This window comes from Phycodurus eques, chromosome 3 (genome assembly GCF_024500275.1).
Source record: "Phycodurus eques isolate BA_2022a chromosome 3, UOR_Pequ_1.1, whole genome shotgun sequence".
In the NCBI taxonomy this organism is placed as follows: Eukaryota; Metazoa; Chordata; class Actinopteri; order Syngnathiformes; family Syngnathidae; genus Phycodurus; species Phycodurus eques.
In genome coordinates this window covers 17,185,001-17,203,335 of record NC_084527.1, presented here as the reverse complement: position 1 = coordinate 17,203,335, position 18,335 = coordinate 17,185,001, and the positions used below count along the sequence as shown (strand labels likewise).

Below are 18,335 nucleotides of genomic sequence, written 5' to 3'. Positions count from 1 at the left end.
TGCGAATGGCACGCCCGCGACCCTAGTGAGGAGAAGCGGCTCAGAAAATGGATGGTTGGATGGATTATTTTTATTGGCAGGATCAAGCTTGAAGAAGGCAGACAATAACTCAGTCTAGTTTACATTTTCATAATCACAAAAAAGGCGGCACGGTGAACGACTGGTTAGCACATCCGCCTCACAGTTCTGTGGACCTGGGTTCAAATCCGGCCTCGCCTGTTTGTAGTTTGCATGTTCTCCTCGTGCCTGCGTGGGTTTTCTTCCGGGTACTCCGGTTTCCTCCCACATTCCAAAAACATGCATGGTTAATGGAAGACTCTAAATTGCCCGTAGGAGTTAACGTGAGTGCGAATGTTTGTTCATATGTGCCCTGCGATTGGCTGGCGACCAGTTCAGGGTGTACCCTGCTTCTCGCACGAAGATATTTGGGATAGGCTCCAGCGTGCCCGCGACCCTAGTGAGGATAAGCGGTACAGAAAATGAATGTATGAATGAATAATCACAAGAACTAGGCTTTTGTTCTGGAATTGGTCATTGCTGTTCAACTTAATCAGAATTGTTTTTACTGTATAAAAAAAATAAATAAATAAAAAAAATAAAAAAAAAGAGGAGAGTTTCAAATGAACTCCTCAGTTGATGGATGAAATGAACAAACAAAAACTACAACCCCAATTCCAATGAAGTTGTAAGTTGTGTTAAACAAATAAAAACAGAATACAATGATTTGCAAATCATGTTCAACCTATATTTAATTTAATACACTACAAAGACAAGATACTAAATGTTCAAACTGATAAACTTTCTTGTTTTTAGCAAATAATCATTAACTTAGAATTTTTATGGCTGCAACACGTTCCATAAAAGCTGGGACAGGTGGCAAAAAAGACTGAGAAAGTTGAGGAATGCTCATCAAACACCTGTTTGGAACATCCCACAGGTGAACAGGCTAATTGGGAACAGGTGAGTGCCATGATTGGGTATAAAGGGAGCTTCACTGAATTGCTCAGTCATTTACAAGCAAAGATGGGGAGAGGTTCACCTCTTTGTGAACAAGTGTGTGAGAAAATAGTCGAACAGTTTAAGGACAATGTTCCTCAAGGTACAATTGAAAGGAATTGAGGGATTTCATCATCTACGGTCCATATCATCAAAAGGTTCAGAGAATCTGGAGAAATCACTGCACAGCAAGGCCGAAAAGCAACATTGAATGCCCGTGACCTTCGATCCCTCAGGCGGCACTGCATCAAAAACCAACATCAATGTGTAAAGGATATCGCCACGCGAGTTCAGGAACACTTCAAAAAGCCAATGTCAGTAAATACAGTTCGGCGTTACATCCGTAAGTGCGACTTGAAACTCAACTATGCAAAGCAAAAGCCATTTATCAACAACACCCAGAAACGCCGCCGGCTACTCTGGGCCCGAGCTCATCTAAGCTAGACTGATGCAAAGTGGAAGTGTTCTGTGGTCCGACGAGTCCACATTTGAAATTGTTTTTGGAAATTGTGGACGTCGTGTCCTCCGGGCCAAAGAGGAAAAGAACCATCCGGACTGTTATGGACGCAAAGTTCAAAAGCCAGCATCTGTGATGGTATGTGGCTGTGTTAGTGCTAATGGCATAGTTAAGTTACACATCTGTGAAGGCACCATTATTGTTGAAAGGTACATACAGGTTTTGGAGAAACTTATGCTGCCATCCAAACAACGTCTTTTTCATGGACTACCCTGCTTATTTCAGTAAGACAATACCAAACCACATTCCGCACGTGTTACAACAGCGTGGCTTCATAGTAAAAGAGTGCGGGTACTAGACTGGCCTGCCTGCAGTCCAGTCCTGTCTCCCATTGAAAATGTGTGTTATGAAGCTTAAAATACGACAACGGAGACCCCGGACAGTTGAACAGCTGAATCTGTACATCCAGCAAGAATGGGAAATAATTCTACCTACAAAGCTTCAACAATTAGTGTCCTCAGTTCCCAAACGTTTATTGAATGTTGTTAAAAGAAAAGGTGATGTAACACAGTGGTAAACATGACCCTGTCCAGGCTTTTTTGGAACGTGTTGCAGCCATAAAACTCTAAGTTAATGATTATTTGCTAAAAACAATAAAGTTTTTCAGTTTGAACATTAAATATCTTGTCTTTGTAGCATATTCAATTAAATCTAGGTCGAACATGATTTGCAAATCATTGTATTCTGCTTTTATTTATGTTTAACACAACGTCCCAACTTCATTGGAATTGGGGTTGTAAGTCTCCTAATTAACAGAATTAGTTTGTGTTCAGCGCCGCTCCGTTTGAGGTGACGATTAGATCAGGAGGAAGTACAAAAGTATCAGCGAACTGAAAAAACCTCAGTTTGATTACAACGGCATGCCCACAGACAAGGAGCAGTAATCAGTCACACAATAAAATCGTATTGTTCCCTCAGGTCTCTGTAGCACATGGGGCACAGCTACATCATCATGCTACTTAAAAGACTACTTGCACACAGATGGCCTTTTTCAGTTTTATAGTTATATGAAGTCAAGCATTTCACAAAGGGCATTTTCAATTTTATTATTACAGGAACATACTTTTCAAGACTTTCAAATTTCGGTATTTAGGTTTTATAAAGCTATAAAGCAACACTTGCATTTATATTTTACGTTTATCATTTGAAGGCCTTTGCTAATTTATTTAGAGTCTTTATCATTTTCCTTGTGTAAAAGTCCTTCCAAGTCCTATTTATACCAACACTTCTGTTCAAGAAAGCAAGCAAATAACTGTAATTTAACATCTTAATCAGTAAATAATGTACTACACTCTTTTTTTTCTGGTCTTTTTTTGGCCATCCATTCAGTCAATTCATAGATAAAAATAATATTTTTTGTAGCATTACAAGAGATTCACCACACTGTTGTATTAACCATTACAGATACATAGAAGTAACTTCTGTAATTATCAATGCTTTTAAGGGGCAACTCAACAGTGGATAGTGATCTAATACAGCAATACTCAAAAGTGTGGTACTCGGGCTCCCTCTAGTGGAATGCAAAAGAATCACTGCCTGAGTACAATTCAGTTGTATTTAACGTTCAAGTTCAATACATCTGCAATTAATATTTAATAACTGTTATTTTTTAAATATTTTAATTTAACTTTTTATTGCAATGCATATTAACTGAATGATTATTTCAGCACAGTTTTTTATTTTCCTATTTTTAAATGCAGTGTTAATGTTCAAACAATGCATGATGTTACAGTGGCTTACAATAATATTAAATATACTTCTTAGGAATGAAACGTCTGTTTCATTTTTGTTGGACACGGGCCTACTACACAGCTGTATTTTCGTGTTGGCCATGTGGGTAGTGCTTGGAGAGTTAAGCATTTTTTAAAGTGGTAAATAGTGTAAAAAAGTTTGAGAACCATGTTTAATACATTTGTTCAACACTTTACTAACCTCAAAATCTGACCGCTCAGTGCACTCTGTCCTCGCAACAGTTACCTAGTTCCACTCAGTTTTCACCAACAATCTACAAAATGGCACCGTTTTTGCCTCATTAGTTTCTTTTAAACACATCATCAGCTTTGAAACGATATAACCAGAGGAAGGTATTTACACTTAAGCATCACTGTAGTTAACTGGCCACACGTGAGCTTCCTGCTAAACATTCACACGTTTTAAATTTAGTATTTATCGTCATTTGTTGTTGTAAAAAAGCTGCAAAGTTGTTTACTTTCTTTCAAGATAACCTCATTTCATTTATGGCATTATTGTACCACGGGGCATGGCCACTGCAGCTGAGATGTTACTTAGACAGGCGTCAATGCAGCCTGTCTGTGGGAGTTCACTGTAATGCATCCAGACCACAAGCGTGTCACTAATTCCTCAGTGATCACACGATCTATGCTACTCTTGCTGGCTGACAATATGATAAAGTACTTAAAGTGTCAGGAGCCTGTTGAGTGATCCCACTAGTGTCTAAACTTGTATGCGTTAGTCTCCCTCAAATATAGTCACCTCTCATCTTATATTATATTCAAAGGATGTCAGAGGAGAGGCAGGTTTTCCACTGGCACATTTAGTGCTATTCACTGCGGTGCCAACCTACCCTCACACAGAGTCATTGTAGAATTAGGGGACATTGTCTGTCTGTTTGAAATCAAATTTGTTCCTTGCAATTGTTCAAACATCTTTTTTTAAAAATTGTTTTTAGTTGACACATTAAAATAGTATGCCTGTAATTATGATCTGAAGTTGTGTCTCTGAACATACACGCAAGCTTGTTACTTGAGGACGAGTAATAAAAGTGAGCAATGTGACTCACCAGAAACAAAATTATCAAGCGACTTGCTCTGACCATAGGTAGACCTAAGGTAAGTCATCACTTCTGTTTTTCATAGTTTTGCTGAAAATCAAAACTGTTCCACCTTTAAAGTCTATGCATTTTGTTCATACAAGTAATATCCAGTATATGCCAGTGTTTCCCAAGCTTTATTAAGCCAAGGCACCTATTTTACATTACAAAAATCTCACAGCACACCACTGAACAAAAATGTCAAAAAAATTAAACACAGGATAATGATGATCTCGGTCTCAATTTCCTCACAAAGGAATAGAAATGCTGCACAAAAATGCTGCAAACTTGATTGCGGATGCAAACATATGTGGAAGCTGATCGACTAACCGGGCGCACACGCAATGTGATTTATCACACCTGAGATGAATTGTGCTGGTGGAGTAGCGCAGGCAAAATGAGAGGCAGCGGAGAGAAAATTTAAGGTTTTTCAAATGCCAACAAAAAGATCACAATGTGTTGTCTATTCAGCAATTCAATTATGGAGCTTGGACTGACTTGGAACCAGTCACAAGGAGTAATGCCATGTCACCTATGACAAAACTCCATTCAACTCTGCATTTCCGTGTGTCTGGGCCGTTTCAACATACGTGACAATTGGTCCTGGACTTTTCTAGAACACTTGTCAAAATGTGCTGGCCCAAGTTTTAAAAGCAATGTTATACAGGATGGACAATCAAACAAAGCATGGCTTTACTGCGATTGCTGGGTTTCCAGAAATGATCGGAGTGATCATTTTATTTTCTGTAGCTCAGTAATATGTTTGTTTGCCACTTCCACTGACACTTCCAATTCCATCACTTAAAACCTACTTTTACGCTTGCGGTGCTTGCTGTCCCCAATTTTCCAAGTTGAAAACCATCAGCGCTACCTAAAGCACAAACCCCTCTTTTGAATATGTCTGTCTCCACCACTTTTACACCTGTTACCACAAAGCGCGTGCAATCTGTTAGAGTGACTGAACGCGCAATTTAGTGCCTGCTATTTTGGCTCTTACTAAATCAGGCACACAGTTACTTACTGGGCATGTATAGTTGAACACAAAGCTAATATACTCACAGGAAGTCATGACTTATCCTGTTGTATGAATGGCAACAGGTGGATATAAACGCTGATTGTACCCTCTGCCATCTTATGAAAGACCATTTAATTGCTCTACCTGTTATTATACGTCACTAGCATCGATAGATGAGCAAGGATACATTACTTATAGTAAATAAATAAACATTTTTTGGACCAATTAAGTGAAATTGGGTAACTTCCCGCAGCACACTTGATGATGTCTTGGGAACCACTGGTATATGCTTGTTTAATTGCTACAGTATAGAAGAGGTGTTACAGATTTTCAACAACGAAACAAAAAGTAGTTTGAACAGCAGATTTTAATGACACTATAAATTGCAAACGCACAGTAGATCTGCATTAAACGGTTGTGTTTAATGTTGTTTACAAAGTTTAAAGACGCTATTAAACACTCCTAGACGTTATCTTGCTTTTGATGTTTCCACGTGGGATTTGTAAGAATGTGAGAAAACGTGATTAAAGTTTACACAGCTGAATATACAGTACCGTAATTTAGGTGCTTGGATCTGGATTTCCTTCAACCAACCTGACCAAACACGTGCCTACTGACAAACCTACTTTAATAAACAAGGATGGTAGATATAACAGGTAACCTGGGTGTGACAAAGTTGTATGGACCGTTGAACAGGTACACATTGAATCAACGGGGACACTAAGAGAGTGAAAAGGAGTAAGGAAGTGTTCGAGTGTATAATAAACTAATCTGCTCACACCAGATGGAGTACTTGGCAGCTCAGTCTGACAAGCTTCAGCTTCCGCTTTAAAATATCTTAAACGATGATTTCCTTTCCTCGCAGCCTGAAATAATTCTCCCTTGGCTAAATCCCAAACAGGCATGCTTCTTCACATCTGCTGAACGTTTTAGAGATTCTTGGCATCACCATTTCCAACTCTGTTTTCATTTTCCCAAAAATTATATCAGCTTATAAACAAATGACTGTGTTCAAATATTTAATCACATGTTTGGGCTGTCTGTTATACATCCATCCATCCATTCATTTTCTGATTCATCCATAATGTTTAACCAGCGCTTTGTCGACAGACGGCACGTTTTCTTTTGTACAAGGATAGCCTTTGGGCCATCCAGAAAAAGTGTCGACAATCATTAATAAGTACTTTATGCTTTGGACTGGGACCACCATTGTCGGTTCGGTCCATTACCACCATATCATTTGGGCATCGGCCCATCTCAGTGTGTTGCAATTCCCTCTTCGCTGTAGGGCCAACACTGAAATCTTGACATATATCACAAAAAAACACAAAAATCTTTTACCTTACGCAGAAGATCAGGGTGCCACCAAAAGCGCAGCTTGTACAGCATTGACACATAACTCTTATGTGCCGGGGTGTCTGCTTCCTCAACCACTAACCACATGAACTTTCCCGTAGTTAAGACCAGTCTCCTAGGGCCTCTCGTCGGGCCAAATCACACATCCTCCTTGTCATCATACTCAGCACCTGTCTTTCGCCACTTACATGATGGACATAAATATGCGGCTGATTCTAATCATTGCTTGGGCAATGAGACATTATTACTGGGACTAATATTCAATTTGATCTCGTTATCATAATCATCATAAATATGTACAGTAGTTAATTCTTGCTTTAATAATCAGTTCAACAATATTTGTTTTTACATATGTAATAAAATTACTTCTGCATGTTTCCAAGTGCGGTAACAGACTTTGGTTTTTAGCCTTTGACTAAAGACAACTAAAATCTAATCCGAGCCCAAGTCATTATCCAGAGTGTCCCCATCCCTATTCAGACCTGAGGCTGTCCTTCACCTCTGTTCTTCTTCCTTGTTTGCTTCATCTCAGTGGAGCATATATTTTATACATGTATATGTTTGACAAATTATGCATACCATTTGTGACAGCTCAAGTGGAACTGTTGAACTACTGTAATCGAGACATTGGGTTGGTATATTGGTCTTCATTGAATGTGTATGTGTTGAACGCACGATGAATTATACAGTACAAATTAATATTAAATGCTATTTTGTACTCACAGCGTAATGAATTCAATCACTACCATATTACTGATATATACAAATCCTGTGTTCTACAAAATCTAATTGCCCATTAAAAGTCAAATTCCCTATAAGTTAGACGATTTGCAATTTACCGTTGCAAATTTTTGGGAGAAAGTCAAACAAATACCAATTGTGCATGACATCACACAAGATGTCATTAAATCTCACAGGACTTTAGCATGTCGCATGAAACTTCAGTCTGACACACATCTAAAACAGTGACTCTCACTACTGTGCTGTGGCACATGAGTGTGCTGTGAGAGATCATCAGGTGTGCTGCAGAAAATCATCTAATTTCACTTCATTGGTTCAAAAATTACTATTTATTCACTCCATATAATATATATTTGTTCATCTATTTATGCCAGCGACATACTGTATGATAGGCAGACAATGAAAATGCTCTTCCACGGGATGGCAGAAGGTACAATAAACCTGTGTACCCACCTATTGTCATTTAGTTTCACACAGAGTAAGTAGATTTATGAGTAAATTGTAACGGGATTATCATTGTTTCAAGAATCCTTCTTCATGCAAACTTTTTGTTTGGCGTTCCGAGAGAATTTGCAAATGTATAAATGGTGCCATGGCTCAATAAAGGCTGGGAAACAAAACTGATGGATGAACACCGCACATTTATTTGACTTTTTCAATTCCTGTCTCGTGTTAGACATGCTTCTATTTAAATCCTGAGAGTGAAACGTGCAAGGTTAAGAATTCACAACAGCAAGATCCTGTAAACATTTCTCCTATTAAAGTGAAACTGAATGCATCAAGGAGTTCGATTTGATATTTAGTGGGTGCATAGTTGCCTCACAGTGCACAGCAGGGAAAACACTGGGTGTCTTGATTAATTGGAATACTTAACTTGTCATTAAGGATGATTTATTTAATTAATTTCCAAGGTTAAAACAAATTTTGTAATGTGGCTAAGAATCAATTATTTGCCAAGGTAGCACAACATAGATAACAAATGGGTTGAGGTTGAATACAATATAACAGTGATAACTACTTAAATAGTAAGGTTCAACAGCAGTATAAATGTGATAGATAGCACACCACACAATGCACAAGTCTTAATGTTTTCTCTTTATAAGCCTGGTACTGTGTATTTGTGTGCAACAAGGTCTCTTGGCAGCGAGCATCGATTTTCTCACTCCAACTATATAGCATCTACAGATTCCTGCAGGCATAGCATGTAATATGAGACAAGTTTTCCTTTACCCACAACAATCAATTTTGCTCAGCTGAGCTCTATAGTCAGGACAGGGCCAGCCTAAGTACCCGTCTCCACCGGCACACAGCTTTCCATAACCTCAACTCTCAACATAAAGCTTTCAGTGTAATCAAAAACATATCTGACAAGAGCCCAACCAATCTAATAACGTCCAGATAAGTCAGTGTGACTACAGAACAGTGACATCCATGGACAGGCTGCATGCATGGAGTGGTGGTCACACAAGCAAGGCCAACAAATCAGACAAATTACAGCATTTTCTGGCTTTTAAAGGGATAGCAGCATCACAACAGATCGTATATACACGCCGCGAAATTGACAATAATCTTCAAATGTATTGGTCCCGTCTTGTTAAACAGAAAGCGTGGGCGTAATTGTTCACTTAATGGCATATCTTTCCCATTTCAGGAGACATTTCCAGCCATAAGCTTCTGTAATGAAAACAAATGAATTGACTGCTTTGATGAAGATAAAAAACCTCAGCTGAAGCCTAAGATAACTGCACTCCTCCGGTGATGGAAAGGTCCATTATGCTGACTGAATCCAAAGAACTGTTTCTCCACTTCCTGTAGTATTCACAGCGAGCAAATGCTCGCAATTGGATATTATTTACAATCATTACCAATAATATCTACTACAAAACTGTGGATGTGTTTGAAATGTGTATGAAATAATTGCAGTATGGTGATGGAGAGGACCGTGTAGCAGTGGTCAGCGCATCTGCCTCACAGTCTAATACTGGGTTCACACCAGACGCCAAATGAACCATTCACGCGACGTTATTACATAGAAAGTCAATGCAGTTTGCTTGAATAGGTGCGAATCCGTGCGTTTGACGCGACGCAAGTGGTGTGATCACGTGACTATTGCCTACTTTGCCCGTTCACTCGGGTTGGGAATTGCGCTGCTACAGCCAATCAACATCGAGAATGGTGAGCAAAGGACCGGCTTGGGAGACGGGACGTCCCGCTGGCCGCTGTGGCTGATTGAAGCGCAACGCCGATCGCGATTGTCACGGGGTGGTGGGGCTGGAATGGGGAGTACAACTAAAAAGAAAAAAATCCCCAAAGGTACCAACCGGGTGGTCGGTCGGGGGGGACATATTGCTCGCAATGGCCGCTCGAAGTGCACCGTCGTACTGACGACCTGCTGAAGAGGACCGATGTGCGAGGAGGATATCAATGTGGCGCAAGGTTTTTTGTTTGTATGTAAGAAGCAATGTGCCATTATTTCCCAAGAACGACAGTCTGTCCAAATGCATAGTCTGGTTGGAATGACCACTTTTTTTGGAAAACGAATAAAAATAATTTTGAAAATCGGATGATGTGTTCGGAGAAATTGAGTTTTTGTTTTTTTTTGTGTTGGAAAAAACAGCCTTTTTAGGGCTAATGTTGTGGCTGCGTATATCTTAGAAGGTGAGTTTCTGTATTTAATTTCCCTGCTGTTAGATACAGTATATTTAACTGTCAGTTCAACTTCAGTTGAGTTCTAGTCATTCCTTACCTGTAGCCACTGTGATTGGTCACTACGTCCCGCAGTCCAGGCATTCACCTTGCCCTGCTTGTCCAACCGGGCTTTTCCAGGCTCCCAAGTGAACATATCCATGTTGAGTGTCCTAAAGATGGAGGAGGCTTTGACCTGGTAGTCTTGGACATGACCCGACTTCATCCCTAATGGTTCAGAGCAACCTAAAGACAATAAAAGCACATTTATTTTGCATTCTGCCTAATTGTATATTACACATTGTTAATACAGAATACAAGATCCGAAATGTGTTTGTACCCTGAGACTGGAGGATGTGCTCTGCTCACTCACCTGTTACCTCACATCCAAGGAGTTCCATGCGTAAGGTACAGTGCCTTCTACAAACTTGGGGATAAATGCGCACAAACTGGGCTTCAATGGGTGGAGTGAAGGAGTTGGCTGACGGAGCGTTGTTATCGACATTTCCTCTAAAAATCTGTTGCAAGGGATAAAAAAACATTTAGCATATGGAGGTGAGGAGGGTGTTGGAACAGGTCAGTTTTACCATATTGTAGCAGCCTATCTGGCGCCATGTCTCTGGTGTCTACTCAATACTCAGCAAATTGCTCTCCTTCAAGGTCAATGAGCTCCAAGTACAGCGAAAATAGACCATTTTTCGCACTATTTGATTCGGTAATTCATAAGAACAGTAGTGTGTTTTAAATTAAACTATTCCTTCTGAATTGTTCCATCCAAGTAGTCCAAGATAGTCTACTAACACCCCCTTATCGAAGGACTCATGCACCGTGAAATGGCACATTTATCCCACCTTTACATTCACTTTAAAATATTTTTAGTTGGCGAGGAAATGTGCCAGCTAATGTTATTGATCAGCGTCATGTCAAGGTGGTTTGGTTGTGTTGAATAATTTAACTACTGAATACAGGTTTTTTTTTTAATGTAACATGGGTTTATTTTTGTGTACATGCTAGATGCATGGTATTGATGCTTTGTAGATTTTGCTTTGACTGTGTTTTTTGCAGACCACAGTAAATAAATCAATCCAAACAGTATTTTCCAGTCTGTTTTCTTTAACTCTGAACATTTGAACTCTTGGAGTCATCATACAACCCCTTTTTCATGACCCTCTCCATCCTCAGCCTTCTTTTTTTTGGTTCACTTTAGTTACTTTGCCACTATCTTTTGGCTTCTACGAGCATTTAGCAAGCATGTTTTCTCTGTTCGTGACAGGCCTTGCTCCCTTTCCCCCTCAAATTGCCGGACTTCAGTGTACTATTATATACCAGCAGCAACAGAGCCAGAGAGGGAATGCTAACAAAATTACTGCGTAACCTATTAAACCAACATGATTGAAGTAAAGGTGCTATTTTTCCCTGATGTGGAAAAAGGTTCTTTTTTTCACGAGTGACCATCGCACTAATTTTGACAGAAACAGACACACTTATTTCATCACAGAGCAGCAAAAAAAACCCAAACAAACAAAAAAAACGCACACAAATCATAAATCTAGACTTATTGTCCACAGGTCTTTATTTTAAAAGTATGGTGGTCAGGGTTATCCAGAGCATGGCTCAGTGGAAGACAGAGGTAGTGTGCTGTCAGGAATAACAGAGTGCTTTGTGACCTATTTGGTGTCTCCTCATCCCGAAATATGATAACAATTCTACATAGAAATCATAAAAGTGAAGGGGTAAGAGCTAGCAAGATAAGCCCGGTGCGCGCAGACTAATTAAACAGCCATCTCAGCTTGTCCTCTGCCCTGCCCTTCACTGAGTGGACAGCAATGGAGATACTGTACATGGTTGCCTACAGTTGTGTTTCGTGTGGATATGTGTTTCTCACCATGTCTTCATCTTTGCCCTTGACCTTGTATGTTCTCCAAGTCTTCCCATCGTCACTGTAAGCCACTTTGTATGACTTGACATACTCAGGGCTGCCAATTCGCTTTGCACCCTGGGTAATTAGGCCCGTGACCCTCATTCGTCTCTGCAGGTTAATCTATGGAATTGAGGAGAAGAAGAAGAAGAATTCAGTCAAATGCCAGAAATGATAGGCTTCGCAGGGACTATACATGCATGTCCGGTGCACCGATGCAAGTCATGGGAATCAATTCAGCCCCTTGAATCGCTCTTGTCACTGCCATCCATCTTTTTCAGAAAGTCTGTGATCAGTTAGAACATTTAATCGATCCTCACATTCCAAAGCCAATCTGCCATCTCTGTGTAGACTGTCAATACGGTGCCATGTAAATTGCCAAAGAAGAGTTGAAGAGAAGAAAGGGATAAATGCCTCAATACACCTTAGAGCACAAAGACCAATATCATTATCTGTGCATCATATTCAAAGTGTTAAGCAATACCATTGAATTAAACTATTTCCAATGTGTTGAAGGTAGATTGTCCATACTGTCTATGCAAAAAGCAGAGATAAGAGTAGTCAGCCATGTTATTCCTTTATCACCAGCCTTGTCTACACTGTGAATGTGGTATTGTGAGTTACAAAGGTTCTATAGTTGCAGCATGGCTTTCTTGCAGTTTTAACAAAGAGGGCTCTATAATACACTTGTTTTTTTCTCCCTAAAACTTAAAGCAACTTATAAAATTAATTATAAAGAAGGACACAACTTAGAGCCGCTGAGCTATAGTGACCCACTCTTTCCCATTCAGGGCTTTTCTCCTCTCACCTCCCCTCCACAGAGACATATACCTCTTTCACTAATTAGAAGCTCAGTTACTAAAAGGCCACTGCCAAGGTAATTGGGGTGATCCTTCACATTTTTAATGAGCACTCAGAAACACACCTCTGACACCTCAGTACTAATAGTGATTCATATATATTTCTTTGAGTGATGCATCATTGGAAGCATCCTGCTGAGACGTTGGTCTACAGAATTGCTTGGCATAACCCAGTTTAATAAAAACTGATCACACTGAGGGACAATTAACCTAAAATGGATCATTTTTTTTGTATGTATCTCTATGTAATATTTGATTAATTGATTAAAAATAAATATAAAATATTGTTTTTGAAACTCATCTAGTCCTATAGTATAATTCAGTATACTGGATAAATATATCCAAATAATAGGCTCATATATTTGACCAATGATTATGCTTATGGTGTGTAATCAACAAATGTAACATCCTTAAATGTATAGAGTCTTGTAAGAATCTGGTAATTGCTGTACAGCAATATTTGAAATATTCTTAATCTAAGGCTGTGTTCACATTTTCATTTCATTGAATGTCACCTATATTCATTTACATTTGCTGAATCAAACATTTGGTCCTGCTCATTTACACTGACATTTTTATCAGCGGACCAAAAGTTACTTTGGTCCGCACTATCAAAGCAATCAACACGAGAGTCCATTTTAAGCAAACCAAACCTGACAAGTGTGCTAATCGTGTTGATGGTAACATCAGCCAGCTGACATTAGGCAAGAGGTGGGGTACACCCTGGACGGGTGGTCGCCAGAGGTGGTTAGTAACGCGCGACATTTACTCTGTTACATTTACTCAAGTAAGATTTTACATAAACTGGACTTGTCAGAGTACTTTAATTTCAACGTACTTTTTACTTTTACTTGAGTATTTATGTGAAGAAGGATCGATACTTTTACTCTGCTACAATGATCGACATGCCGTTCACTACTTTTATTTATTCACTCTTGCGTTTGCGCGTCTATTTTTAGACTCCATCTTCGACTTCCGCATAGGCTGCCCGTTGCGCCAATCAAACGGGATCAGCAATGTCATTTGACTTCAATTCACCAATCAGACGACACAAGGCAGTCACATGACCGCGCAGGTAGGCTTCGCGAGCAATCAAAATGACTCATTTTTCACCAATCAGACGACACGAGGCAGTCACATGACCGCACCAATAGCCTTCGCGAGCCAATCAACATGACTCATTTTGGGGGAAAAAACAGCTTTATCATGTCGCTCTTAAATTGTGACTGCTCAAACTTGAATATTTCAGCCCACTTAAAACTTGAGAAAACACCTTGCGGTAAGTTGCAGATGTTTTTATTGTTGTTTTGGCAGTGGATATGGTAGAATTAGCACGATCCCTATGGTGTCCCACACGCACACACAATCAATAAGTCTGCTCAGCAAACAGCTTCTTCATGTAGTCCATCCATCCATCCATTTTCTGAGCCGCTTCTCTTCACTCGGGTCGCGGGCGTGCTGGAGCCTATCCCAGCTATCATCGGGCAGGAGGCGGGGTACACCCTGAACTGGTTCCCAGCCAATCGCAGGGCACATACAAACAAACAACCAGTCGCACTCACATTCACACCTAGGCGCAATTTAGAGTCGTCAATTCATGCATGTTTTTTGGGATGTGGGAGGAAACCGGAGTCCATCCGTCCATTTTCTGAGCCGCTTCTCCTCACTAGGGTCGCGGGCGTGCTGGAGCCTATCCCAGCTATCATCGGGCAGGAGGCGGGGTACACCCTGAACTGGTTGCCAGCCAATCGCAGGGCACATACAAACAAACAACCATTCGCACTCACTTTCACACCTACGGGCAATTTAGAGTCTCCAATTCATGCATTTTTTTGGGACGTGGGAGGAAACCGGAGTGCCCGGAGAAAACCCACGCAGGCACGGGGAGAACATGCAAACTCCACACAGGCGGGGCCGGGGATTGAACCCCGGTCCTCAGAACTGTGAGGCTGACGCTCTAACCAGTCGGTTACCGTGCCGCCTCTCATAAAGTCATTTAAGCCTATAAAGCAAATAATGTTTCTGTAGGGCCCAAAGTATGTGTTGTTGGATTTTGGGCAGTTAAAATTGTAAATAGTGACGACTCCCATATATTATATTATTTCTTTATTTGATTTGATGTTCATGTTCTGATTTATTTATTTTTTTTAAATCTGAAGTTACTCACAAGTTACTCTTTACTTGAGTAGTCTTTTCATTCAGTACGTTCTTACTCTTACTCAAGTAAATATTGGTATGACTACTTTTTACTTTTACTTGAGTCATATAATTCTAAAGTAACAGCACCCTTACTTGAGTACAATATTTGGCTACTCTACCCACCTCTGGTAGAGTCAGTCACAAAGTGTTAACACGGACTTAGCCTACACTATGTCACACGTTTATAGTTTATAGTTTATAGTTTTAGAAGGGTTTTTCAGTAGGAGCAAGCCAAAGCTATTTTAAATTTTAAAAGTGTAATTTTGCATTTTATTAATAACTGGCACATGACAATGGACAATGGCAAAACTCTTGAATAAAATTGTGTGTTAAATAGTTATAAAATCTTGAGAACTGGATTAGTCTCGTTTAATGTATTGAAACATTTTATTTAAAATGGGATTGAGGCAGCACAGCGGTTGGTTGATTCGTTCCCAGTGTTGTCTCAAAACAAAAAGGTTGCGGGTTTGAATCTCAACTTAGGCCTTTTTTTTGTGGAGTTTTCAAAGTCTCCTGGTGCTTGAGTTTTTCTGTCCCCCTGTCAAAAACATGTTTGATGTATGTTTAAATGAGCAATGATAATGAAAGCTAAAGGAAGACTTATAAGTGAAGAAAGACGGATTAGTGTTTGACAAACAAAAGGTATATTATTCCTTCTTGTAAGCGCCAAATGTTTATCCAAGAGATCAGCATAAAATCGTCAAGTCACAGAATCCCATGCCTGAGAGGGCTGAATTATGTTGCAGTAAAAATTCTTTACCCATTCTCATTAGAAAATTGGTCTATTGTTTGGGATCGTCATGATCACTTCACAAGGGCCTGTGGAAAGTATAAACCAGTACGGTACCAGTATCAGTACACACTGGACTAAAGCACAATCATCTGCATACACTCGAGAGTTGTAAAGCATGCCCCTTTTTACAGCACACGTAGCAAATACAGATGTGTGTCCATTATATTCACTGTTTAACATCTTTTCAATTATGTATGGTATTTCACAGGCAATTTGGGCTTTTTCATAACCCCAAAAGTGTCGGTTAGAGTCATATTTTGCCGATATTGGTCAGACCTGCAGTTTATTTCCCTTGAGTGTTCAAATGCATTTTTAGGTGTGAGCTGGTTGTCGACAAGATGGTTGAGGGAAAAAAAACAAAAACATTCATACTGCATAGATGTGTGAACAGAAAAAAGTGCAAGAACCAACACAAACAAACACAGTGCATGCGAGCTCGTAGGCAACGCTGTGATGTTTTATTCAAAGTCTGTTGCTTTTGTGATTCATTTGCTGAGGTTCAGAAGAAATAGCTCCACTGACTAGCTCCCAAAGATGCACACCGCACCAGAAAAAAACTTTCTAATAGAATCTACCGGAAGAATCTAATCTCTTCACAGACAAGGTTGTCATCTGTAAGTAATACCTGTCTCACATTATAGACATGCAAACACAGTCCACCTCATTGTTTTATAATGCAAAAACAGCCCCTGACTGCTGAAAATAATCCCAAACCACTGATATATCTGTACATGTCTGCTCATGGCCCAATTATATGAAGCCACATGTAGAAACACACAATGCCTACAGCATCCTTCTCAACATCCCACATGACATCATTAAAGCCAAACAAACTGCCTGAATGTTTAATGTCCTGTTCCCCTCAACCTCTGCATATGCCAAGCACATTACTTACTAATGTTGCCTTTTACTCGTTCTTTTCTTAAAAAATAAAAACATAAAAATAGTTTTTTGTTGTTTCATTTTTTTCTAGGTACCATTTCTGTTTCTCCATTGCATAGTCGGAGTGATGGTGATGCGCTAAAGTGTTTGCTAAACTAATGGGTTTTGTTTACTAAAGTATATGGTAGTAGAAGTATGGAAGTACACGTTCTGTAATACCTGTCACATCCAGAATGGCTCGAAACTAACCAGCTATTCAGAGACACAGATTTGGAAATGGAAACTTATTTGATATTCTCTTCAAAGGAAAAAAAATAAAATAAAAAAAAAGTATATATATATATATATATATATATATATATCCTCAGTTCTGATAAAACTGCGGCCACAGCACTAATAGCATGCTAATCTAAGACTGCAAGACTCTAAAACAAACTGAAACCCAAACGATGAAGTCTCTATCTCCTCAAATGATGCTGATTGGCTATCTTTTAATTGTACTACATTCAGATCAATGTCATGTTTGGCAAATCGACAAGAGAAATACATTGTATTTTCACCAATCAAGCTACAAACATTGCGAGGGTAATGCTTTCCATGGTTCACTGTCATTTAACTGATCACAGCCCAGTCAACTGTTGCATTGGTGAATAATTGTATTATGTGTAAAATATGTATAACAACTTATTTATTTTCTTTTTATTTGTCACGTAGTGCCATTTAATGTTGCTGGTTTATATTTCATGCAATTCACATTCACAAACATGAAGTCAGCTGGGATACAGCTCTATGTGATCCTGAATAGGACAAGTGTTATAGAAAATGGATGGACAGATGGATAGTTAATTTAAGAATGAATCAATTGATATCAATATTCTATCTATCTATCTATCTATCTATCTATCTATCTATCTATCTATCTATCTATCTATCTATCTATCTATCTATCTATCTATCTATCTATCTACCTACCTACCTACCTACCTACCTACCTACCTACCTACCTACCTACCTACCTAACCTACCTATGTGTATCTTATAATTTGCTGCTCTATAATTACACTATCCCAAGTTTGACACCCTTTGACAAAATAAGAGCAGAAATGATTGAAAGTCATATAGTACTCTATGAAGTGTGTCAGATATATTTCAATTCCAAAGTACACGTTACTAAATTTTATGCTTTGAAATAATCCACTTGGAGTCTAAAGCACTTCCCATCCTTCTCTGTCATGCCTTCATGCACTTCTGGGACGATTCTTCCAGGATCCTCTGCAACTTTGTCATCACATTCCTCTTGATGTCGTCACATTTTCAAAACGGGTCACCCTTGATGACCCCTTTGAGCTTGTGAAAGAGGACAAACAATCACACAAAGCCAGTTCCATGAGTAGGGCGGTTGCTCCAGCACGCAAATTTCTTTTCTGCCAGGAACTGTCAGGAATGAAGCAAATGCCGCAGGATCCCATTGTAGACGTGCTGGTTGATCACCTGTCCCGCATTGAAGGGTGTACCTTATTGTTTGGGTTTGAAATATATCTTC

General features: G+C 39.5%; 1 protein-coding gene across 2 annotated transcripts in view; it reads right to left on the bottom strand.

Moving 5' to 3' along the window:
* Window positions 1-18,335, bottom strand: part of LOC133400069 (EGF-like repeat and discoidin I-like domain-containing protein 3) — a 109,061-nt gene that overhangs the window by 29,610 nt on the left and 61,116 nt on the right. For both annotated transcript variants that reach the window (XM_061672283.1, XM_061672285.1), the window contains 3 exons: window positions 12,026-12,181; window positions 10,514-10,658; window positions 10,202-10,386 (listed from right to left, as the gene is read on the bottom strand). In XM_061672283.1, the coding sequence (XP_061528267.1) occupies window positions 10,202-10,386; window positions 10,514-10,658; window positions 12,026-12,181 (486 nt within the window). The remainder of the gene's footprint in view (window positions 1-10,201; window positions 10,387-10,513; window positions 10,659-12,025; window positions 12,182-18,335) is intronic.